Source organism: Lethenteron reissneri, chromosome 7 (genome assembly GCF_015708825.2).
Source record: "Lethenteron reissneri isolate LAM-NWPU_2019-01 chromosome 7, ASM1570882v1, whole genome shotgun sequence".
NCBI classification, from domain to species: Eukaryota; Metazoa; Chordata; class Hyperoartia; order Petromyzontiformes; family Petromyzontidae; genus Lethenteron; species Lethenteron reissneri.
In genome coordinates this window covers 2,182,641-2,208,409 of record NC_083785.1, presented here as the reverse complement: position 1 = coordinate 2,208,409, position 25,769 = coordinate 2,182,641, and the positions used below count along the sequence as shown (strand labels likewise).

The 25,769-nt window shown below is 52.9% G+C and overlaps 1 protein-coding gene across 4 annotated transcripts in view; it reads right to left on the bottom strand.

Annotated features, from left to right (window-relative positions):
• Positions 1–7,177: 7,177 nt before the first annotated feature.
• LOC133355754 (phosphatidylinositol 5-phosphate 4-kinase type-2 alpha-like) overlaps positions 7,178–25,769 on the bottom strand; it is a 225,429-nt gene continuing 206,837 nt past the window's right edge. For all 4 annotated transcript variants that reach the window (XM_061573080.1, XM_061573089.1, XM_061573097.1 and 1 more), the window contains 3 exons: positions 17,605–17,929; positions 15,986–16,089; positions 7,178–14,259 (listed from right to left, as the gene is read on the bottom strand). In XM_061573080.1, coding sequence (XP_061429064.1) covers positions 14,179–14,259; positions 15,986–16,089; positions 17,605–17,929 — 510 coding nt within the window. In that variant the 3' untranslated portion in view covers positions 7,178–14,178. The remainder of the gene's footprint in view (positions 14,260–15,985; positions 16,090–17,604; positions 17,930–25,769) is intronic.

Sequence of the window (25,769 nt, the reverse complement as noted above, 5' to 3'; positions counted from 1 at the left end):
TGCGTTACGAACCTGGCGACCCGAGTTCGATTCTCGCTCAAGGCCACCAACACCAGTGACGAGATATTCGAACCGGTGCCCGGCCCCGTGTGTAAACATCGCCGCTTGGGAGACAAAGGCGGCCGGGCGTGGTCTTGACCACCCACCCCATCGTGTCGGCCTTCATAGGTACTCGCTAACTGCACTTGCCCCAACAGTCTGGTCGGGATATACGGGGGATCTTTGTCTTTGGTGCTGTTGGTGTAACCACGGACGACTTATCTCCTCACTCGAAATATTCCAGAACTGCCGCAGGAATGGCTCAAGATAAGGTATTATATCTGGCGTAAGGCACTACCACGAGAGTACACGGTACGGCGATCCACAATAATCCTATTGAGAGGTTTGTTCAAGATTAGAGATGCATGGACGACTCACCGATGTTGTCCTTGGGGTGTTCGTGAATGAGAAAGCGAAGTGGAGGATGTGGTTGGGGTGCCAAACTAATTATTAAAAATAATAAAGGTTTCATGGGTTGGATCGCGTAAGTATAAATGTGTCGTAAACCCGCCACCACCCGACACAGCCAATGGGTGAGGTTTGTCACGTAAACGAAAGGTGCCACAAATCTGGCAAAATCGCGCGTTGACGTTGAATGTAATCACCAGCGAAACGTCGCAGGGCTGAAACTGTAAATGTTTTGGATTTACTCTCCAACACACCGGTGGGTTGAAGCAGTAACTAAATTGCACGTTTTGTTAACTTGACAAAACCTTCATAATTGGCTGCGTCGGGTGGTGGCGGGTTAACGACACATTTCTACTCGCGCGATCTAACCCGAAAGCACCTTTGTCATGAACATCGGTCGCGAAAGCCGACTACGTGTCAAAGTCCCAACATAATTCCCCGAACAGCGCCGTTCCATTCCGTTTAGACACAAAGGAGACGTGACGGCGACGTCACGCGACTCCGCTGATCCTGGTGCCGTTCCCAGCTGCCTTGATCCCCTGCGCCCACATCAGCAGAAGACAGAGAAACACCGATGGCACGCGATGGTTCCATGTCCGAGTGGTCCACCAACTCCGACTTTCAGTCGCCACCGGAGCCATCACCAGCAGAGTCGAATCGGACCCCTGAATCTTCTCGACGCCATCACGGGGTTTGAGTGCTGCTCCATCCGATTCACGTTGGGGTCGACTGGGTCCATCATTGCTCTCCCTCGATCAGCAGCGGCGGCGGCAGTAGCGATTGGGGACACACGAGGTTTGTGAGCGGAGGTGCTTTAATAATCGAGATAAATCAGTGAAAGCCACGGCCGCTCTGTGACCCGAGCGAAACATAAGTGGGCGATTTCTCGCTCAGATGAACAGTGTGAGAGGCATTGGCGGAAGCGAGTCTTCTATCCACAAGGCAGGGCAACCGCTATCGGTGGGACCTTTTTGCCAGTGATATCAAAATGATGAAAAAATAAGATTATAGGCTTTATCCTTTCTGGCAATAAAAAAGGAGTTAAGATGTTTAAACACCAAATAGAAACCCTTTTGCAAGGCTTCCAGTCTGCATTAACCACGCGTACTTGTGAATAAAACATGCAAACACACTTGCTGGTGTAGGACAACCACTGTTGGTTTTCCCACAAAGTGGTACCTATTTTAACGACTCCAGAAGGATAATGCGTCCGAAAGCTCCTCGATGATGATGAACAAGCCGACGCATTCTACTGCATCATGGCGGACAAGACGCACGATGCGAGCCAGAAGGAGCAACTGGCCGTCGTTAACCGCTTCGTTGAGATCAAGAGTGGCGTGCTGCGTGAGCGTCTCGTCGACCTGAAGCACGTCACCGACACGTGCGCCCCCACGCTCTGCGATTCCGTTGTCGACATGCAGACCAATCGCGCTCGCGAGCAGGCCCACGATGGCGCGTCCAATATGAGCGGCGAGATCAACGGCCTGCAAGCCCTGAGATCAAGCAGCTGAACGATTTGGCCTGTTACGGGCACTGCTGGGCGCACAAGCTCCAACACGCGCTGGTTGCTGCTTGCAAGGATAGCGTCCCCGACATCGGCCTGTTATTCGCATTGGTCAATGACATCATCAATGTGGCGACGATCTCATCAACACGCAGAAGAAGATCGTGCTGGAGATGATCATCGAGCTGCTGGTCGAGACGGGCCGTGGTCTGAACCAGGAGACGGCGTTGGTGCGCCCAGGCGACACGCGCTGGTCGTCGTTCTGGCGCACGCTGCGTCGCTCGATCGACATGTCCGGCGCGACGACGCAAGTCATCCAGCATGTGCAGACGGACGGCAGCAAGTCGGAGCAGCGGATAGAGGCGACGCGCCTGCTCGATGGCATGTGCACGTTCAAGTTTGTGTTCATCTTGCACCTAATGGAGAAGATGCTGCTCATCACGCATGACCTGTGGCAGGCGCTGCAAACGAAGGACCAGGACATTATCAATGCGTTGCGGTTGGTTGATGGCGTCGTCGAAGCGCTGACAGAGATGCGCGTTACCGGCGACGACGACCTGCTCCACAAGGTGCAGCGGTTCTGTGAGACCCACAAGATCGAGGTGCCCGATATGGCGGCCAACTTCGTCCGACCTGGCCGGCTTCGTCGCGTTGGGCACATGAACACCAATGATCATGTTTTCCGTGTCGACCTGTTCTAGGCAGCGATCGATAAGATGCTGGCCGAGTTCGTCGACAGATTCAGCGCCGAGTCGATGGAGATGCTCCGCCTAGCAGCATGTATCTCCCCACGCAAGCTCTTCGCCTCGTTCAATGCCGACAAGCTCGTGGAGCTGGCCCGCAAGTTCTCCATGATCGACTTTCCTGACGTCGACCTAATGCTTCTCGATCAGCAGCTGGTCCACTTCGCACTTCGGCAGGGAGATAGAGAAGGACAAGCTATTGAAGAATGTAGACATGCTCCCTGAACTATCGGTCATGCTGGTGCAGACCGGCCGGGCCAAGGTCGCCTACCACCTTGTCTACCGATTGCTGCGGCTGATACTGACGTTGTCGTTGGCGACGCGTTTGCGCACCTCAATGCTGCCATGCTGCTGTATGTCGAGGAGACTTCTGCGACGATCAAATGATGTCATACTTCCAGGCCACGCGTCGAATAAAAAGCAAAGGACAAGTCCTTACTTAATAACAACTCAGATCATTTTTTATTGCTGGAGGGGTTGCCCCCCCTACCTGAAAATCCTAGCTCCGCCTTTGCCCATGACCTCCTGTATATCAGGCGAGGGAGTTAACATCTCCAAGCCACCGTGGCGGCCAAGGGCTGCTTCGTGACGTCTCGTATTCACGTGCAGTGCGGCTCTTGAAATAATGAGTTTGTTTTTTTATGTAAAAAAAAGTTACCGAATTCAGAAAAATGTATCTTCTTGTTATTTCGGTTGCTGACCCCCTAGCCTAATCGAACCTTCTCCGGGTGGACATGCCCAGGCCCTCAGCCAATCCACAGCTGGGTGAGCACCTCCCTGACACCGTACGGGAAAAAATTCGCCCATTTCTAGGCGATGCGGTGAGGGTTGGTTTAGGCGGGGAGCGTAGAAGTACCGAACAACACATTTTTTCTGCACTGCCCTCTTTGACCCACCACGTAGCCCCGCAGCCGATAACCAGACATGGTGCTCGTCCATCCAAGCATTGTCCAAGACTCCTAAAAATAAATCGTGATGAGTTTATGAGATCTGACGATACTCGGTGCGTCGTAAGTGCTTTTGGCCATAAGTGTGGTGGTTACAAGGGGCAATAAACAAAGCGCGTGGGGTCTTCACCCGTAGACTCAATGGGCCCAACATTTGACACCAGCCTTGACAGGGAATGCAGCCAGCCACCTGTGTATTGCGGCTCTTGAAATACTGAGTTTTGTACCGGATTCTTCTTGTTACTTTGGTTGCCGACTCCTGCTCTAGTGCCACGATAACAATGAACCAAAGGCTCCTCCCACTATAAACTGGACAATGTACCAAAGACTGCCTCCACTATGACCTGGACACGGGCTATTCGCAAGTGACCTGTGAAGACCGGCACGGGGTGCAACTGTTGCAGCCTGTCCCCCTGTTGATAATCTTGAGACTACTCGCTTTTGATGGGATTATCTCCCACAAGGCGGGCGAGCGCGCCATTTAAATCGGAGGCTTTGTGTTGGTTGCAGTGGGGCCGCACGCTGCGGCTTGATTCTCAAAAAAGATTATTCCGATGCGGTCTACCAAACGCCAAATGTCAATCCGTGGCACGCATCTGGCAGACGGATGGCCCATGGACTGGAGTTTGACAACTCATTTTCCCCCTGCCCCCCCCGCCCCATATATTGGTGGATGTCTCTCTCGCTCTGCTTTACTCGCTGAGGAACATAACCCATCATCACGCCAACTCCGGTCATCCCCACAGCAGCTTCTGGCTAGCTGTCGAACAAAGACTTTGACTGCATCGCACGCTTTCGGATGAGCTTCTGCGGCCGTCTGGAACGCTCTTACTTCCGAAATCAGGACGCCACTGGGAGCCATGCACTTCTAAAATCTAGGTAGCAAACTCATTTATTTAGAAACGCCTTGTGTTTAGTTTGTACACGTACAGTACCTTTAACTTGTCTCGCACCATACGTAGACAACCGTGCCAAAACACACCTCGGATGAGCACGGTTGGCTACGTACAGTCTCGAAAAGAAGTTCAACATACAGATGTAGTGTAGTAGCGCCGGCTGGTGGACATCGGCGGCAACTGTGGACAGACAGTACACGGTGCGTTGGCAGAGAGGAACTACGGCAAGGGTCACTAAGGACCCCATCTGGAGGCCCCTGGAACCGGCTAGCGGAGCCAGGCCGCGCTGGGAGCATAAAAGGAGTCGAGAGCAGGAGATCGAGGCTGCCGGTTCTGGGAGTGGACTCGTCTCGTCGTTGCTGTCGTCTTGTCGCCGTCGTCGCTCAACGTCTCCGCTAGATATTGCGCTACGAAGGATAGTAGTTGGCTATTTCAGTCAGCGCCGTCAGTGTTGGACGGCTCGTGTTGTGTATAGGCTGAGCTAAACTACTGTGGAGAGTGTGGACGAGACCGTGGAAGTTGTTAATGAAGGTGCCTCCTATAAACTCTGTCTCCGAATCGTTGACACTACACATACATATGTAGAGACAGTGCACCGACTGGCAGCCATAAGGGATAATTACGGGTGGGAGAACAGCACACAAACGGAAGAGAGCATGCACGTGAGCGACCACAAGGGGGGCTAACTAGGCTAAGGGTCAGAGGGGATCTATCCGGAAGCTCCCAGAACCCACTGGAGAGTGCGAGAAGAGAGGCGTGGCCAGGCCACGCTGGGGGGATAAAAGGCGGAGAGGAACGGGGTTCTGGGCACAGTGGGGTTCAGGGTCCTGGTGGTCATCGCTGTCATCATCGTCATTGCCGTCATCTCTTCGTCGCCGTCATCGCGATGCAGTCAACCCGCTGTATAGTTAGACATCGCCGTCGTCGCTATATAGTCAGCCAGCTATATAGTCAGCGCTAAGTAACCTGTGACTGTTATTAAGTCGTAGCTGTATTATGCCGAGAAATAATAAAGCCCTCTACAGTTCGTGTCTCTGAAGTAGTTACGTTACACACATACAAGCGAGGTGCCATATCCATTCTCAAGGACGTCGGGGGATGGTGACCCTCCATTGAGCTCGTGACTCAACAACGCTGCCCAATATACTCCCAGATGTGATCGTGAATGGGCCCACGTTTCAAACGACGTTTTGCATCTCACGAATGTGCCAGAGATGTATAACGCCGTCTGTACTTACAGGGTGCTGGTTTAGGTTCGAGTCGGCTGGACAATCGTTTCTCGAGCAGCAGCAGTGATCAGGGGATGAGTGTCACATGTGAGTGGTTTGATGATAATTATTTGAGGCCACAGCCGCTCTATGGCCCAGACAAGAAAATGTCAAAGTGATGTTCTTCTCGAATGAGCACCGAGGCGGTGGTGCTTCACCTCCTGTATACCGCCCTGAGCCAGTGGTGGGAATTCCATGTTCGTATGGCGGAGGCGAGTCTATCTATAGAACCACCGTGGACTTCCATCACAAAGTGGGGTACACAAGTGAGGACTTGAACTCCGTTGCTTGAACAATGACTTGAACCCTCCGTCTGGGAGCCGCTCGTTCTACCGCCCCCAGCATCGCAAGTCGGGTTGCATCTCATCCGTTTGAAGGATACCCACCCCCAGTGGTTGCTGTCCCTACGTGGCAAAAGTTAATTCTGCAAGTGGGCATTAGTCTATGTGTTTCCCAATGACGTAATTTGCGGGTATTTAAAAAAAAATTGAGAACATAACGTGTGTACGTTTAAGTTCTTTCCCATCGTACGTAGCCAACCGTGCTAATCGGAAGGGAACACTATGGCCAACCCTATGGAATGAAGACACTGCCTGCAAAGTGACCTATTATATACTTTTTTCCTTTTAAGGCTACAGTTTTATTGACGAACGTGTTGAGTTTTATTGTTTATAAGATTAGGGACCGACAATCGCTGCATCTTTTTAACACCCTCGGTGAAACAAACGGGCATGGCGTTTGTGTACAACGCGCACTACCCCGCGCTATTGACCAGGGCGGCCATCCTGGATGGCGAACCGAGAACCCCCCTGCAACGAGCAGCAAACTCGCCACCACTGTGGTTGCTGCGTGGTGATCGTTGCATTGGCGACGGCAGGGTTCCCCGGGACAAAGTCTTGCGTCCTTACAAACGAAGACATCTTCTCCTGGAAGCAGTGGCGACAATTCACTTACTCTACAGGACGTCTGCCAAAGAACGTCACCAAGCTGCAGCGTGTACAACATTGTTTGGCTGATCTCTTCAAGGAGCATAACCCATCACGCGAACTAACCACCGCATCTTGCGCGCTTTGCTGGCCGTCTGGAACGCTCTTCCTTCCGATATTAGGAAGCCAATTGGAGCTATGTGCATTTTTAAATCATCATCTAGATGGACAAACCAATTTCTTGAGAATAACTCTTTGATTTTAGTTTGTCGTCTTGCGTCCTTACAAAGGAAGACATCTTCTTGGAAGCGGTCGGTGATGATTCGATGCTGAACGACGATTCAAAGGCACCCCTGGGGAAAAAAACCCAAAACGTCTAGAAGCGCACAGGCGGCGGATTGTTTTAAACGTGTATTAAAAACGTGACTGCGTGAGCCGCCCGTGGCGTTTTTGTTTTTGCTTATATATTTAAAATGCATAATAACGTACATTACAGTCATTGCTACAACTGGCAGCAAAAAAAAACAAACGGAGGGGAACGAGGACGAATGTTAATGTTACGACGACAAATCAACAGGTGAAGTCTTCACGTTGTGTACACGGTGTGTGGGGTGGAGGGGGGGGGGGAAGTGCACACAACGTAATCGGACGTTCAACGCCGCGCACGGTACCAGCCACACACACGCACGCAGACAGGGTGACCACGACGACAACGACGCACCGATAGCAAAAATTTTCCATTAAAAGAAAAAAAACAATAGCAGCCGACCAACCCACTCAAAGAGGCCGTCGACTGCGGTTCCTTGCGCCGGAAAGCTGTTTTGTTGGAGCGCTATTTGCGTCGAATTGGTGAACGCGCTTTTCTTATAATATAGTACAAAAAAATGTTATTACTTCGCGAAGGCCGGGTAGTATACAATAATAACGGTGCGCGCTTCTCCGTGCTGTACAGCCGCACTGCCGGAGTTCATTCACGGGGCATTCAGATGGGCGCCACGGTGGCTCGGAGATGTTAACTACCTCACGGGTCTACAGGAGGTCGTGGGTTCAATCCAGTCCCTGACGCCTGCTGCTGTATATTTGCAGTTTGCGGTGACTCTCTCCTGGTGGTCACGTGGATTTTTCTCCGGGTCCTCCGGGTTTCTCCCACAATCATTGAAAATTTTCGACATGCGTTTGGGAGTATTTGGCCGGTAAAATTTTGACGTGATGATGAGCCACTTTGTTGAGCTATCAATTGTGATGGCCAGGTCGTTTCTGAAAAAAAAGCTACATAGCTCAGTGGGCCTTACCCGGTAAAACAAAGTGTAATCGTTCAAATTAGATGACAAGGTGATGGAGGTGGTGTTTAGTACACCGTGTGTGTACTTGACAACTTTCACGGTGCACAACCTTCCGATTTACTTTGGTCTGCAGGCCCTCCACACCCATCCATCCTACCCCGCATATTACCAGCCCCAAACACAAAGGGGATTTGGGTGGCGATGTTTTATACACACCGCACCAGGAACTAATTTGAGGCCGAGTCGACCTAGGGGAGGCCCAAGCCCGGTCCAGATAATCCATCACTGGTGTTGGCCGTGAGCGGGAATCAAGCCTGGGGCTCTCTGGGTTCGTAGCGCAGCGCGCTAACCGCTACACTACCGCCCCCCACCCACACAAACAAAACCAGCTGTCACGTTTTTTCTTATAAACCAAGAGGAAATGGGATAATTTCCTTCAGGCGGATCCAGGGTTATTTAAATAAGCCGTCTTTGTCAGGTTGGGAGGGGGCGCAGGGAAGTGTGGAAAATTGAACGAGGATTTGTGTGTGTGTATGTGTCATCATGTCACTGGGAAGTCGCCGTGGGATGGGAATGGCTCACGTCAACACTGCCTACGGAGAGGGGGGGGGGGTTAGCGAGGATGGGGGGGGGGGGTATGCAGTTCACGAAGCGATGCTATTTTACATTTTTGATCTTTCACGCAGCGTATTCAATCCATCGCATTTTGCGATGTGTGCGTTGGCCCGTCCCCTCCTCCACACACGCGACCCGGGCGAACGTCGGGTGAACGTCGGGCGAACCGTCGCCCGTTCACCATCCGGTCCACGGGGTCAGGGGAATTCTTCACGCAACCTCCGCAGCCCCCCCCCCCCCCAACAATTCCCCAAAATTGCCGAGTACACCCTAACCCCAATGCCTGTATCAAGCGCACAACGTGCTGCTGCGTAGAGGTGCGCACAACGGGGAGACGAAACAGCGTTGTTCGAGTAGCAGTGGACAGGGTCGTTATGGGGGGGGGGGGCGCCGTGAAGCCTCTGGCCAGGGGGGGGGGCAGCTTCACCGAACACAGCAGCAGCAGCGGTGGTGGGGGTGCTACACCCTCACCGCACCACCTCCATCCCAACGGTGCCGAGCAAGCCACCGTGGTGGAGCTGTCAAGCGTGCAGGGCAGTGCAACTACCAGCACAGCAGGAGATTTTACACACGAGTGTGTATATATTGTTTTAGATGTACAGGGTGCTTCAAAAAATGTTAACACTTCTGAGAATTTGCAACAATACCACAAGCAATGTGCCTCCGGGCTCTGGAGACCACCTGGAGAAGATTCCAGGCAACGTGTTGACAATGGAGACTGACTTTTTCAAGCTATTAATGTACATTTGTTATCATGTTACAGTGTATTATCCGTTCTTTTTCCATCAACATCGATCGTCCCATGTGAGTGTTAACATTTTTTGTGAAGCACCCTGTATATATCGCTCGAGAGAGTGAATATGGGCGAGCCCCCCAAAAGAGATTGGTGTTATTGCAGCAGGGCCCCCCCCCCACTACCGCCCGCCCTGGCGTGTAGCGGAATCCCGTGGTGCGTCCCGAGTTGTCGAATGTGGTTTTACCCAAATCGTGTGGCAGCGTTTCTACATCTATAGATATGCGTGTGTGTATGTACGCATGTACAAGCGGCTTGTTCTAGAGTAGTAGTTGCGTGGTTAAAAAAAAAACGCGACGCTACGGGCAAACAATGGGGGGGGGGGGGGGGGGGGTAGAAAAAGTGAACGCAATAAAAATTTTATAATGACACGGCAGCGAAACATTTAATAACGCTTTTAAGTAAGCCCACAGTGCAAGCCAGCGTGCTGCTGCTGCTGTTAACTGCTGCTAGCTGCTGCTGCTGCAAGTGATCGATCCTGCTGCACACGGCGGGAATTCGGCGTCAAGACCGCGCGCGCGCTCGCCTCTGCTCGTCCTCATGCATCCGGCAAACGCGAACGGCCAGACGTTGATGTTCACCACCCAACGTTGGCGCGACGTCTGACGCGAAACTTTGCTCCCGACCGAGAAAGCCACGAGGGGAGGGAGAGGCTATCAACAGCAAAGCCATGCTTGGTTGGAAAATGACATCGAAAAGGCGTGTGCCAAGAACTACGACATTTAATGATACTAATTATAATAACGATTAGAAAGACGTGTAAACCACGGCTACGCTTTGTTCTTTAGTCGTGCTCGGTGCAGAGATGGCTGGCTCGAACGCCTATGATCCACGCGCAGCTTAACTCCTGGAAATAGCAACATTATTGTCTTTTATTATTATTTATATTTCTATCTCTGGTGTATCTCTCGCTGTGAACATCATCATCAACAAAGGCAGTAACCCACCGCAGTTAACACCACCACGCGACACACACCCACGGCGTCAGTGCCCACGAGGCAATAATTGGCAGAGACAGAGAGATCACGCCAGAGAAGGTGAGGGGAGAGAGGCAGGGTGGTGGTGGGGGGGGGGGGGGGGCAGTGAAAAAAACAAACAACTTATCGACTACAGAAGTTACACTTTTAAATTCAGAGCTGTAAACTTGTCACGCCATCCTCGCGAGATCGGGCAAGGTGCCCCCCCCCCCATCCCACCCTCGGGCGTGCGGCAGCGCTGCTTCGTCACGACGACTCTCAAAATCGACCGAACATCGCCGCGGTGTCCTCGGGGGGGGGGGGGGGGGGGGGCTACGCCGTCTCGCTCCGTCCGATCTCGGGGAAAGTGGCTCAAGAGGTTGCAGACACCGGACTGGCGCTCACAAGGGAGATCGCCGGAATGGTCGGCGGGGCGGAGGGCAAAGTCAGCGTTAACGCACAGACGCACCGCTGGAAAGGGTCGAAGTCACGCCGACCCCTGAGAAAAGTGGCTGAGACCAACGAAGATTTTCGCTCGGGACTACAGAGGGCGGGGGGAGTGATTTAGGCGGGACTCGGAGAGAGAGGGAGCGGATGCAAACGGGCAGCATTTGTGGCAGAGAGTGAAGTTTCACGGCTGAAAAATTTGCAGTTTTGGAGGAATTCGTGTTTTAGTCAGGGAACGGCCGTTTCGTCCCATCTATTCGCTTGGAATCTTGGAACAGCGATTATTTCGCGAGAGCATTGGCCTCTCCATTGGCTACGTGTTGGGTCACGCGAGCGAAGGGTTTCAGACTAATTCGACGCCTGCGACTCTTGTATTCGGGTTGATGGGGCTCTTCGCTGCTGCGTGGATGCTCCTTGCCGATTGTCATTCTGTTGCCTCGCCGACTGTGGCCGTGTCCGGCACTTCACTGCAACCACCGCAGCCTTGTGCAACACGGACACACGCGTCCTGCACGAGCACACGGTCTGGAGCGTCGTTTTCCGAGGGCTTCGGGAGTTCCCACCGACAACTTTCAGTGGCGATTATCGGAGCCGGTCTTGGGCCTCCCCTAGGTGGACTCAGCCTCAAATGAGTACCTGGTGCGGTGGTGCTGGCCACCCACCCCCATCGTGCGCCATGCCGGCCTTCACATGCGCTGCTCGCTCACAAGCACTTGCCTCCAACAGCCTGTTAAGGCTACACGGGGTATCTTTGTCTTTGTACCGAGTACACCACTCACGGGCCAACTTTGGGTCATCAAAGCGACAGGGAGAGATGTGACCTGGGGAGCTGGGCAGTGAGCCAGGAGGCAGCTGTCTGCACACCACGTTGACGAGTGGGACCCCCGCTCCTGCTGTTATACTTCTGCCAAACAGCACACACACACACTCTCTCTCCTTCTCTCTCTCCCGCCGTTTGCCACCATGACCCAAGATGCTCTTGACACCAACGTGAATAGGAGCCGAGCCCCGGAACCCCCACGGTGCCACTGCCGAGGTTTCTCCGAGCCCAGGTGCGCGTCGTTTTGACTTCACGGACCATTTTTCCCCTTCTGGAAACGGATTGTTACATTTTTACCTTTTACCAGGTATGGGACCCACTGAGCTATACAGCTCTTTTTCAGAAGCGACTCTATCACAAATGAGAGCTCAACGGAAGTGGCTTATCGTCACGTGGACATTTGTAGCAGCCAAATTACTCTAAATGCACGTTGGTTCTAAATGTGGAGAGAAAAACCAGAGGACCCGGAGAAAAATCCACGTGACCAAGGGGAGAGAGGCACTCCAAATATACAGCAGCAGGCATCGTCAGGGTCGGGATCGAACCCACGACCTCCTGTATACCAGGCGAGGGAGTTAACATCTCCTAGCCACCGTTTGTCACCGACGGTGTCTGTCTTACGAGCCAGCAGAGCGCATCTGGGGAGCGCTCTGTGTGTGCATTCTCTGTCTGTGGTGGCCTCCTTGAGATGCGTATGTATCGATCTCTCCATGCACAAACAAGTGGCAACAAACCCTAGCGGCGTCTATAAAACGATGCACTCGCGTCATTTGGCCTTTGAATCACGAGCAGGCGTGCAGTTTTTTCATTGTGGGCTTTGGCTCTTCGAATGACACCGCATACTTTGACCGTCTTCTGAGACTTGTCATCGGCACAATCGAATCATCCCACGATGGATTGACACGCGAAAGGCAAAATTGTTTTTTTTAGCAGCCACAAACAATGACGCCCGTCGTAACTTCTGGTGTTGCAACTTTTGGGGGACGAAAGAGTTCCGGAAAATGAATCGCCAATTGTGCAAGAAGAAGGAACGTAGCAGATTGCTGTTAAACGGCTGTGACAAATCAACGAGCACAACCTGCCTAAGATTTCCAGACGGCCGTCAACTCCTCACTGTGGCGCTCACCAATCCTCCTCCCATCTCCCATGCCTCACCTCTCTCGCTCTCTGCTACCCTCAACCCGGGCTCTCAAGTCCAGAGCTGGTGGCCGAGTCTGTGTGTCGGAGGCGGTGCGAACGTCCCGTGAGCTTGACAGGCGTTTGCGGCTACGGCCGGGCGCGAGCTGTCTGCGTGAAAAACAACAACCTCAAATCCAAGGGCCAACCACAGTCGTTCCTGCAAGGCCACTGCCTCTAGTTCAACTTGCTCCTCGCTTCTATTCGGTGATCTGCACTCAACCTTATCCCACCCCGCCTCTGGGACGCAATCTCTCTCGTCTGTGCACGAGACCCGAGACTCGGGGTAAGGGGAAAAACGCAGAAAATGTGTCATTTTTGTCGTTGCAATTTAGTCACGGGAAACATTTCAAATCTTTCCAGATCTGGGCAGATGACAGCACACAGCAGGCCAACACCTGGGAAACCGATGCCACGGGGCGTGCGCTGCCCACTCCTACAGCGGGGTGCTTCTCCCAACTCCCCCGCGGGAAACCACCGGGGGGGCGGCTGCAGCCGACGAGCCGTCAACTTCGCGTCCAGCCGGCTCGGGAGCTGAGCTGAGCGCGCTCAAGACACGGGAATGCGGTCCCCGCGTGCCGTGGGTCCCCGCGTGCCGTGGGTCCCCGCGTGCCGTGGGTCCCCGCGTGCCGTGGTCGCTCATCCCACTTCTGCCGCGGCAAGAGCTGCCGTCGCAGCAAGAGCCGTCTCGTCGTCCGTGCGGCGAGTGAGCGACGAGCAAGTGAGCGGCGAGCGAGCGAGAGGAGACGTGGAATGAACTCGCGGGTGACCCACGTCGTTGTATCGTGAAATTAAGGGGAGCATTTCCCCACGAGGCCTGCATGAAGCGACGCACGGCAACCGGTCGACGTGGTGATTGATTAAAGGTCGCCCACAGGTGGCCAGCAGAGAGAAAGAGGAAAGATGAAAGGCTCGGCTGACGAGGAGGCGGCGCGCGCACACTCGTAGTAGTCGCTCCGTTAGTCTGCATCCCTCGCCGTCTACCACCCACCCCAACCCCCGCGTGTCGTGTCGTGGTGTTAACGGAACTAGTGCAAAGGCAATGGCAGAAAAAAACACTCATATCACCCCCCTCCCCCCCGGCACTCCCCGTACCCTCCCGCTCCCTCCCTCTCTCACTCCCCCACATCATCTCCGCCTCTCCACGACTCTGTCACAAGTTCTGCTGCGTAAAACTCACTGGAACAACAAACATTTTTTTAAAAATGTTTTTTTTTTTCTCTTTTTTTATGTAACAACATTGTCCCACTTTACTCATCAACTTGTTGACAATAATAATGATAACCATATTAATAATATCAATAATACACCATTCACGTTGTAGCCTTTAAGCGAAGGCCAGGAGGCAGGATTGAAGCTATTCTAGAATGCTCGCCATGAAGTCCAGGAATCGCTTGGAATACTGCTCGGGGTTCACCGTCGAGATTTCCGCTCCAGCCTGCGTACAGATAACACCACACACACCATCAAAATCATCATTATCGTCATCGTCGTCGTTGTCATCGTGATCATCCTCATCGCTGTTGTCATCGTCATCATCATTATTGTTGTCATCATCATCGTCGTTATCATCATTATCGTTATCATCATCGTCACTGCCATCGTCATTGTCATCATCATCGTTGTAATCATCATCATTTTTGTTGCCAGTTTTCATCATCGTTGCGACGATCAAACCGCATGACGCATCCAACCGCTCAGGCTGTGTTGATGACGGCAAACACTGCCAACTAAATTCGTATTCATACCTGGAATGTGACTCTCCCCCCCCCTAGCTAGCCTCGGACACACACGCACACACGCACACACAGACTCACACACACACACGCGCGCACACACGCACACACACGCACACACACACACGCGCGCACACACGCACACACACGCCCGATGCGGTTCACCCAACAAACACCCGCGCTACGGAGGCGACAGCGCAAGAACGGCTGTGGGTGCTACGGCCCCCGTGTGTGCGTGTGTGCGTGTGCGCGTGCGTGCGTGTGCGTGCGTGCGCGTGTGCGCGTGTGCGCGTGTGTGTGTGTGCGTGCGGTGCCGTGTAGAGTTCGGTGCTCGCGACAGAGGTGGTCGTGTGATCCCAGCAGGACCACATCCCCGATTAGCATGGTTGGCTACATTCGGTGCAAAAGAAGTTCAACATACGTACATACACCTTGTCAGAGCGTATGTTAACTACCTCGTCTGATATACAGGAGGTCGTGGGTTCGATCCTGACCCCTGATGCCTGCTGCATATTTGGAGTTTGCGGGTGTCTCTCTCCCCGTGGTCGTGTGGATATTTCTCCAGGTCCTCACGGTTCTTCTCCTCCACATTTAGAATCAACGTGCATTTCGAGTTATTTGACTAGTATTAATTTCCAAGTAATAAGCCACTTCGTTGAGCTATGATATGTGACCAGGTTGCTTCTGAAAAAGCGCTATACAGCTCAGTGGAACCTTACATGGTCAAATAAAAATTTAGTTTATTTTAGCTTTAACGTCTATGGAAAATGGCGGTTTACACCACCACCACCACGCGCCAAAAAGGTTCCCGGACAAAAGAGAAAGCGTTAAACTGGTTTCACCGTGGGGCGATTCTTCACTCTGCTTCGGGCGTGAGCAAATGCACTCAAGATTAAGAAACACGTGACCGCGTGTGATGAGGTCGGATTCATGGATGTCTCCTGACAGCTACGGCTATGTCTATGGGGTACTTTTGTGCCAGTACTATCAAAATGATGGAAAAACACAAGAACAGGCAATAACACAGGAGGTGTTAAGATGTTCAAACACCAACTAGACACTCACAACTATTGCAAGGGATCAAGTCTGCCTTAACCACCCATAATTGTGGCAAAACATGCAAACCAATTGGCCTCCACCAGAAACGGCCTCCCCCCCCTACGGCCTCGTGTCACCAACCGGTGTTAGACCAGAGAACGACGCCATGAGGCGAACAGCACAGAGGACAACAACGCCACTATATCGAATGTCTTCATCGCCCGGCTTGAGCGGCCAAACCGCCACGCGCAAACACTCTACTGGGTGCGGCGGCGTTCAATTGGCCAAGGCGCGTGGGTGACGGGTCGGACTCGCGGCACTGCCACCCGGTGACGGCTGCAGTGCCATGAGCAGTCGTGCTGTGAAGGCCCGGCGAGGGCCGACTCTCACCCCGTGCTTCACAGTCTTGGCTGCGTGTGCGGCCTTCTTCTTGGCGTCGTAGTGGGTGAGGATGTCGATGATCGCCATGAAGTAAACTTCTTTCCGCGGAGCACCTTGTTGGGGGGTGGGGGGCGGTGGGGAGAGGGTCAGGGGTCACACGCGCCGTGCGTGTTGCCACGTCGCCGCGCTCGGTGGAGTTCACCATCGAGCGGTTGTGGTGGTTGACGAACGGCGACTCGCGGAGCCACTTCACCCGCTGGCTCGCTCGTCGAAGGTCGGCCACCTCCTTATCACTCTTCTATTGCTACCACCATGGTCACTGTTCCCGGGGACTTCACTCAGCGCTTCCTCCACCCGTGTTGGGGACTCGGTTTATCAGACACCGACTGTCTCGACTCATTCACACTGCAGGTCACAACCACACACTCATCACACTCACCCACTCACCACACTGCAGGTCACAACCACACACTCATCACACTCACCCACTCACCACACTGCAGGTGATAACCACACACTCATCACACTCACCCACTCACCACACTGCAGGTCACAACCACACACTCATTAAACTCACCACACTGCAGGTGATAACCACACACTCATTACACTCACCCACTCACCACACTGCAGGTGATAACCACACACTCATCACACTCACCCACTCACCACACTGCAGGTCACAACCACACACTCATTAAACTCACCCACTCACCACACTGCAGGTGATAACCACACACTCATTACACTCACCCACTCACCACACTGCAGGTCACAACCACACACTCATCACAGTCACCCACTCACCACACTGCAGGTCACAACCACACACTCATTAAACTCACCCACTCACCACACTGCAGGTGATAACCACACACTCATTACACTCACCCGCAACAATATTATTAGTATTAGTAACCTAGCGGGCTGCAGCTGTTTGTTGTTGGCTGCTTGACGTTTTGGACCTTCAGGGCTTGTGCTCAGCAACCCCCATGCACTCTAAACTAAACTATTTTTTTTATTTTACCAGATAAGGCCCACTGAGCTATATAGCTCTTTTGCAGACGCGACTCTGGCTATCACAAATGATAGCTTAATGGAAGTGGCTTATCGTCACGTGGACATTTACAGCAGCAGCCAAAAAAAACTCTAAACGCGCAATGTTGATTCTAAACGTGGAGGGGAAAAAAACGTGAGGACCCGGAGAAAAATACATGCGATCACGGGGAAGGAGAGAGGGACACGAAAACTCCAAATACACTGCAGCAGGCGTCAAGGGGTCGGGATGTAATCACTGAGAATAATTAAACGGCTATACTAAAACTAAACTAGATATATTTTTTCTCAGGTAAGGCCTGAGCTATATTGCACAAATGATAGCTCAACACAGTGGCTTATCACGTGGAAAATTATAGCAGCCGAATACTCTAAATGCACGTTGATTTTAAATGAGGGGAAAAACCAAATATACAGCAGGCGTCAGGGGTCGGGATCGAACCCACAAACTCATGTAGACCAGGCGAGGGAGTTAACATCTCCTAGGCACCGTGGCGCCCGTCTAAACGCCGCGCAAATTAACTCATTGGCAGGGAGGGCGGCAGCGATGGCGACGGCGGCGGGGGACTCACTCTCGTGGGCCTTGAGCGCGTACACGTCCGTGTTGGGGTCGAACTCGCCGGGCCCCATGGGCTTGTAGGCGGCCACGGAGAAGCCCGAGCAGTCGGGCGGCGTCGTGCCGTAGGAGCCCACCGCCCCCGCGGGGCCGCCCGAGCCGTTGGCGTCCGACCCGGTCTCGTCGTCGCCCCCCGCCCACTCCGCGCCGCCCTCCCCCTCCTCCCCGCCCTCGCCGCCCTCCTCCCCCTCCTCCACGTCGTCGTCGTCCTGATCGGCGCGCTCCACATCGTGGATGCCCACCAGCAGGCTGTAGTCCATGATCTTCAGCTGCGCTAGGAACTGCACGCGGGGTGAGGGGACACACACGCGCGCACGTGACTGGAGTTAACGACAAGTCAGAGAGGCGAGCGCGGGAACTTAGGGGTACCCCCCCCCTCACCCACTGGCCCCAAGCCCCCTAGAAAGCCAGCTCCCTGCCCAGGGGTTGCTCCTGGTCGGGTGGGTTGATCGGGTGAGTGGGTGGGTGGGTCAGGTTGGTCTCATTGGTGGGTTGGTCGGTTGAGTGGGTTGGCTAGGTCGTGTGGGTGGGAGGTGGTTTGGTCAGGTGGGTGGGCGAGTGGGTGACAAGGTTGTTTGGGTGAGTGGCGGATGTCAGATGCATCGCAGCCTCTCATCACACTCCTGCGTCACGATGCGAAGTGGCTCAATGCACGGCGGCGCGGTGCAAGGTGGCAGTAAGCTATAATCTATCCTCTGCTGGATGAAGGCCTCCCCACGTCGTCAACATCCCCCGTTGAGATTCCTGCGACTCCACGACCCATCATCCACGCCGGCGGTCGTGCCGACCGAATTCACGTCGCGCACGCGCACGTAAAAAAAAAAAACCCCATTACTTACACAAACACATTTTATTCAAAATAAAAGTACGCTACATCTCGCTCGTGACCACCACCTGTTAATAAAATCCATGCGCCCCGGGTATGGGTGCCGATTGACGTTCGCACTCAATGCCTGCCAAAAGATCACAACCCCCCCACCGCCCCACACCCTCCAAAGAACAGAGACAAAGATCCTCCCCCGTATAGCGTTAACAGACTGTTTGGGCAAGTGCTGTTAGCGAGCGCCTATGAAGGCCGGAACGGCACCCGAGGATGGCCAGCACCACGCCCGGCCCCCTTTGTCTCCTGACTGGCGATGTTTACACGCCGCACCAGGTACTCATTTGAGGCTAAGACGACCTTGGGAAGGCCCAGGACAGAGTTCAGATATTTGTAACCGACGCTGGCCGTGAGCCGGGAATCAAACTCTGATCGCTGGGTTTGTGGCGCAGCGCGCTAACCGCTGCGCCACCGCTCCAACCCAAGGAACGATGCGCGTAGCTACGTAGCGCCAAACACACACGCTCGGGTCCAGCAGCCCGCTAATAAAACAAACGCACACTCGCTCAAAATAACCTTCCAAGCAGCCGCACAGTCCGTGAGCCCGTACATCTGCCATCCATGTTTAAAGACAAAAGACGGAGAGATCCCATATGTGGCCGGGCTGGGCTGGTGGGGCGCGTGTGGCTAGCGGGCACCTACTGAAGGCTGGCGGAACGGGGGGATAGAGGGTTGGGGGGAGGCGGTGGTGGGTCCGTACCTTTGCTCTGCTGCCCTTGCCTCCGCGCGTAACGTCGTCTACATTGCACAAGGACGTTTTGGGCTGAGTGAACCCGAGTTGGCGGTTCAGGCCAGGTTGAGCGAATCGATGAACAACTCGTGTTTTTTGCGCGGCCAGCTAAATGGGAGTGTGGATCGCCAGGATCTTAGCAGGGTGTACAGAGACCCACACATGTGCGAGTGGGTGGGTGGGGGGGCGGTGGAGGTCAACGCCCGATCCCCGTGAAGATGGAATATAAATGGAAATTAATCCTCGAGATGCACGGCCATCATACCGTGGCAAGCCAGGAGATGGCGACCTCAGGGTGACCTTGGGGTAAACAGCCACGGAGCAAGTCTGCTGTGTTACAGGCCACACGCATCACAGCCAGCAGCATCCGGCTGCCTATGAACCGAATGCTCCCCGGTCGTCCAGAGAGACGTATGCATGTACGTATGTTGAACTTCTTTCGTACCGTACATAGTTAACCCTGCTCATTGGAGCTGCGGCGGAAAGACAACAAACTAAACACAAAAATAAGTTATAATGAAATGAGTTTTCAAACTCGATTTAAAAGTGCATAGCTCCAGTGGCTTCCAAATAATCGGAAAGAAGAGAGTTCCAGACGGCCGCAGAAGAGCATCTGAAAGCGTGCGATGCGGTGAGCCGTTGTTGCGAGGATGACCGGAGTTCACGTGATGGTTTATGCTCCTTGACGAGATCAGCGAGGTATCGTGGTTCATTTGTGGCAAGCACTTCGTGTGTGCAATGTACGTTGAACTTTTTTCGCGTCGTACGTAGCCAACCGTGCTCATTGGAGACAGCGGATGAATCGCTGTTTCCGTCGCGGTTCGGCGACCTCATCATCAGCAGCAGCAGGCGGCGGGGAACGCCGAATGGGAAGACCGCACGCGCGCAATCGACGTGCTGCCCCATACCATGGGGACTAGAGGTCACTCGAAAGACTCTTAACACAAAGTGTGGTTGTTGTTGCACCGCTCTTGCAAGGGATCTGAACGAGATCTTCGTCACATTTGACGTTTGACCCAATGAGAATTAGAACCAAACTGATGAAGCACCCACAACACTCACCACGCAGAGTGGCAGAATGTCGAGCGACTTGATCGTAGGCACTCTCTATGTTAACGACCTTCCCTTGGTATATAGGCATCGGTTCGACCCCGACCCCTGGTGCTGTATATTTGGAGTTTGCGTGTCTCTCTCTCACCCTGTGGTCGCGTGGCTTTTCCTCCGGGTCCTCCTGTTGTTCCCTCCACATTTAGAATCAACATCAAACGTTCAGAGTTGTTGGTTGCTACTTTAAATTTGCACACGATGCGCCACTTCACTGAGCTACCGCTTGTGGCCAGGCCGCTTCTGAAACAGAGTTGTATAGCTCAGCGGGCCTCGCCTGGCAAAATAAGAAATAAGGTCGTTTAATGGTTTTATAACATAAGATTAGGGGACTGATACAAAAAGGCTGCACGTGTCAAAGATTCACCACTTCACTCGAGCTCCTTCCACCCAAAAGGCCAAGCTTCAAGTGCGAGCGTAAAAACCCCGTCCGTCCCCTTCTCCTCGGCGCTCCTTTTCTCAATTCTGGATGACCACCGCCCCCGCCACCCCCTACCGCTCCACCGAATCAGACGTCAGCTGTTGTTCCTCGGCGCCACATTTCAGCTGCTCGGCGCTCGCGATCGCAGAGTCCCCCCCAGAGGAAACCACAGACAAAGACACTCCCCCCCCCTTCCGCCCCATAGCCTTTAATAGACTGCAGGGGCAAGTGCTGTTGGCGAGCACCTATGAAGGCCGGCACGGCGCACGAGGGTGTGGGTGGCCGCCGATGTTTACCCACCACACCAAGTACTCATTTGAGGCTGAGTAGACCTTGAGGAGGCCCAGGACTGGTTCAGCTAATCGTCACTGGTGTTGGTCGTCAGCGGGAATCGAACTTGGGTCGTCGGGTTCTGCTCCCCAAAAAGGCAAAGATCCCCCCCCCCCCCCCCCCCCCATATAGCCTTAACAGGCTGTTGGGCCAAGGGCTGTTAGCGAGTAGCATTGATGGAAGTCGGCACGGCACACGAGAGGGGGGGTGTGGCCAACACCACACCTGGCCGCCTTTGTCTCCCTAGTGGCGCTGCTTACTACGCACCGCACCAGGTACTCGTTTGAGGCCGAGTAGATCTCAAGGACCGGTTCAGTTCACCGTCACCGATGTTGAGTGGCCGTCAGCGGGAATCGAACTCGACTCGTCGGGTTCCGCTGCCCACACCCACAAGCCGCCCCCCACCCCCTCTCTCTCCCTTAGTGCCCCCACCGCCACCACCCCCATAGCTGCTGGCCCAGATCTCACATCAGAAAGTAAACTGTGCTTCGCCTGCACGCGGCGGCCAATCGCGCGCGAGGGAAGTCTGTGTGGAGTGAAATGGGGGAGAGGCTGCGTGGTCCGTCAGGGACCCGTCACGGCTGGCTCTTGCGCGAGCTCCGATTCAATTACCCTTCCCACAATCGCCTGGCAGGGAAACCACCCACTGAGACGCAACAATGAGATTCGTTTTGTGAACTAAACAAAAAAAACGAAACTGGTAAAGACCACTGAGCTGTTTTTATACTTTTTTGAAATGCGACCTGTCTATCACAAATGATACCTCAGCGAAGTGGCTTATCGTCGCGTGGACATTTATAGCAGCAGCCAAATACTCTCAGCGTGTGGTGACGTCGAGTATAGAAGTGGAGGGAAAAAACAGAGGACCCGGAGAAAAATCGACGCGACCACGGGGAGAGAGACACCACACACTCCAAATATACAGCAGGCGTCAGGGTCGGGATCAAACCCACGACCTTTGCTCCCCCCCCGCCCCCCGCTGCTTTCCATCCGAGCAAGCAATAGGGCAGCAGCACAATGCAATTTCATCCCGTAGCATCTTGAGACACAAACGAGGTGCTGCCGCTAGACCGTGAACAATCGTTCGGGGAGGCTGGGCGACGCCAAGTGACACCCGAGTGGCGGGGGAGAGCCATCGCAAGCCGAGCTCCTCAAGGGCGCATAAACACCGTAGCCACGCCAACTCCGATCATCCTCGCAGCAGCAGCAGCAGCAGCAGCGGGGGCTTTTTGGCTGGCGATCGAACAAAGACGGTCACCGCATCGCGTGCTTTCAGAAGCGCTTCTGCGGCCGTCTGGAATGCTCTTCCTTGTGATATTAGGAATCCTCTGGAGCTGTCCAATTTTAAATAATCTGTACAGAAAACCAATTTATTTAGAACTGCTTTTTGTGTTTAGTTTGTTGTCCTTCCCCCGCACCTCCAGTTAGCACAGTTGGCTACCTACAGTGCGAAATAATTTTAACATATATCCATACGTACAGCTGCGTGGTTAGCCGTGCCCGCGCGTGTTAAGTGGTGCCCAGCTGGGATGTGGGCCCAGACACACCAGCAGAACCACCGCTTTTAAGTCTTTATGAAAGCCATCATTTGCATGTCACACCGTGTGGAATAATAACGATAACGATGGCAGTAATAATAATGCCGTAGAATTATCCAGGGAAGTCTCACTGAGCCACGGGGGTGCCGCCTTTATAGGCGTTCGAATTATTGACCTTGATTTTGAAGCATTCCACACGGTTGTCAATAGCACTGCCCTATAGAGGACAACATACAATAGGTGACATTTTGTGGCAATGGCTCCTTCTTCACAGCAAAGAGATCTATCTCTCTCTCTGCTCTAGGGCCCAGTTATCGACGAATGTGTTGGGGTTTTGTTGATGTTGCTCTTTGTACTTTGTGCACCGCTGGCCCAAACGCAGAGTCGCCAAACGTTTTTGTTGCCTTTTTTTTGAAGGAGTGCTTTGCATGTCAGAGAAAAGGGGATTAGTAGTTGGAGAAAGCCCACACTCACGAGGTTATAACAAAGGTCTGCACAGACGGATTCATGAGACCATTTGCTGTATTGTTTTCTCCAAGCCACCACTGCAGCCCTGTAGGTTTAGGAGTTTAAACATTATCATGATCCACTCGTCTATTCCCACAAAGATCCGCATCACGGCTACTGGCTGCACCACCTCACCCAGCCATGCACCACCACACTCAGCTGTGAATAATAATTGTTCTATTAGCCTCGTGTTTCACTTCCATGTCTCTGGCCTGTCAGTTGTCCCCCGCCGGTAGGCCACGTGGCAGTGAGTCGCTGCGATTAAGGCCACGGATATCAGAGCCACGTCCCTGGAGAGACAACGATGACCTCCGAGCTTTGCGCCGGACGATCGGGAGTCGTCGCAGATTTATTTTTTGTGTCTAGCTTGTAGTCCTTCCCCCGTGTCTCCAATTAGCGTGGTTGGCCACGTACGGTGCGAAACAAGCTCCAAATACATACGTACAAAACAACAAAAGGAAGAATTAAGACTCGCTAGGGTTCATTGTTCATTGCTAAAGCATCAGGGGTCGGATGTACAAAAACGACACAAAGGAAAATTCCTCTGAGTTTCCAGCCTATATCAGAGTAAATTAAGGAAACTCATCACGAGCGACGCGTCACACAGCTGAGCACAGAAGCTCCCTCCCGTAATTACATTCCAGTGCTGTGGTTAGCGCCATTTTTTCAGATGAAGCAGCCTCCGTTCCGTAGCCACGCTGACCCAGAGTGGCACACGAACGGCCTTCAATTGCAACCCTAAACCACGGGCGATGCTGTGTTGCCAGCGGTGCGCACGCTCAAATAAATGAATAAAATTTCAAAAGCAAAGCAAGCTCAACGCATTCGTCAACAGCGCTTCCCTAAAGTGGAACAAAATATAACAATGCGTTATAATAATTTACGATTTGTAGCGCAGACATCTTTTCGTTCACCGTTACAAGAGAGAGGGAATGATTTAGATTCAGAGGCACAGCCACAACCGGCACCAACAATTGCCCAAGCTCTATGATCCTACATTGGGATATTTGGCCAACTCCAATCATTAGTGCGTGTTTTCACAACGCTAATTGGATATAACGCGATGAATATGTGAGGGAAGATCTTTTTTTATAACACGGATACGAATTGGATATAACGCAATTGAGCGAACAGTCTTTGTTCAGCCTGCATACGCATCTCACGTGTTATCGCGGACTTTGCTTTACCCTACATCATTAATAAAAAATCCCACGTGTGCGAGGAGGGGAAAAACACTCGATTCCCGTACAGAAGCAATCCAGATGGAAATGAATCCACTTGCTGTGCTGCCACACGCACCCAGGCAAGCCAAGAGGCGGCGACATCAATGCCCGCGAGAGGGAAGAGAGTTCCACTCGTCTGCGTGATCTACCAACCCCCCTCGCTGCCTCCACACTGCTGGGTTGCAGGGCATGTTTCTGGGGATAACCGTTCTTGACAGCACAGCAATGCTCAAACTATAAACCATTTTTGTTTTACTGGGCAAGGCCCACTGAGCTACGTAGCTCTTTGGCTACCACACACGATAGCTCAACAAAGAGGCGTATCGCGTGGACATCTATAGCAGCAGCCAAACACTCTGAATGCGCGTCGATTCTAAATGTGGAGGGAAAAACCTGGAGGACCAGGAGAAATATCCACGTAACCCGCAGGGAGAGAGAGAGACATGCAAACTCCCAATATGCAGCAAGTGTCAGGGGTCGGGATCAAACCCACGACCTCCTGTATAACAAGCAAGGGAGTTAACATCTCGCTGTGGGAGTGCCCGAGGGGAGGCAATGGAGCTCTTTACATTGTTCCCTCTTGGACACGAGCTGGATTCTATTTTTATGTTTTTGCCTTTACTGGAAAAACACAGCAGTGAGAATTTAGGCATGAATATTTTATACGAGTAATAGGAGCACAGCATGTTCCAAATGAAAGCGCTTCTCCTTGACTGCTCCTCGAAATAACTTCATCTCAATCTTGCACGCGACTTCAAACTTTTAATTAAACAGGGCTGCCCGTGTGCTATATGTATGTACGTATGTTGAACTTCATTCGCCACCGCATGCAGCCAACCGTGCTCATCGGAGGTGGCGGCTGCTTGGGGAGGCCTTCATCCAGCAGTGGATTGATCATGCGGCCGCGGCAAACAATGCCGATGATCTTGCTTCACTTGAATGTGTGTATGTGCGCGTGAATTAGCAGATGAATACGCACGTCTTGGTTTCACCATTTGAAACACTCGACTTTAATGAAAACAAAAACCGCGATATTAATGATGACAAAAAACCTACCGCTTTGAACGTGTGCACGACTATGGTACGGCAAGCATGACAAGCGAGACGTTTTTGTGCGCAAATAAATATAAAAGTTGATTAGTTAAAGATGTTTGATATAATTCACGAGAGGGCCGTCCAATTTTGGCAAATGTGCACTTTTGCAATTCGCTAATTTGCACAATTGCTCACCGCACGCTTAATTAGTTAAGCACTCGGCGCTTTGCCGTGTTGTTATTATGATTGTTGTTTTTATTATTGTTGATGTTACTACTCCAGCGATTTGACACGTTGGCGAGCCGGCATTCACCGATTCACTCAACGGTGGTGGTCAGTCGGCTCCCTGCCAC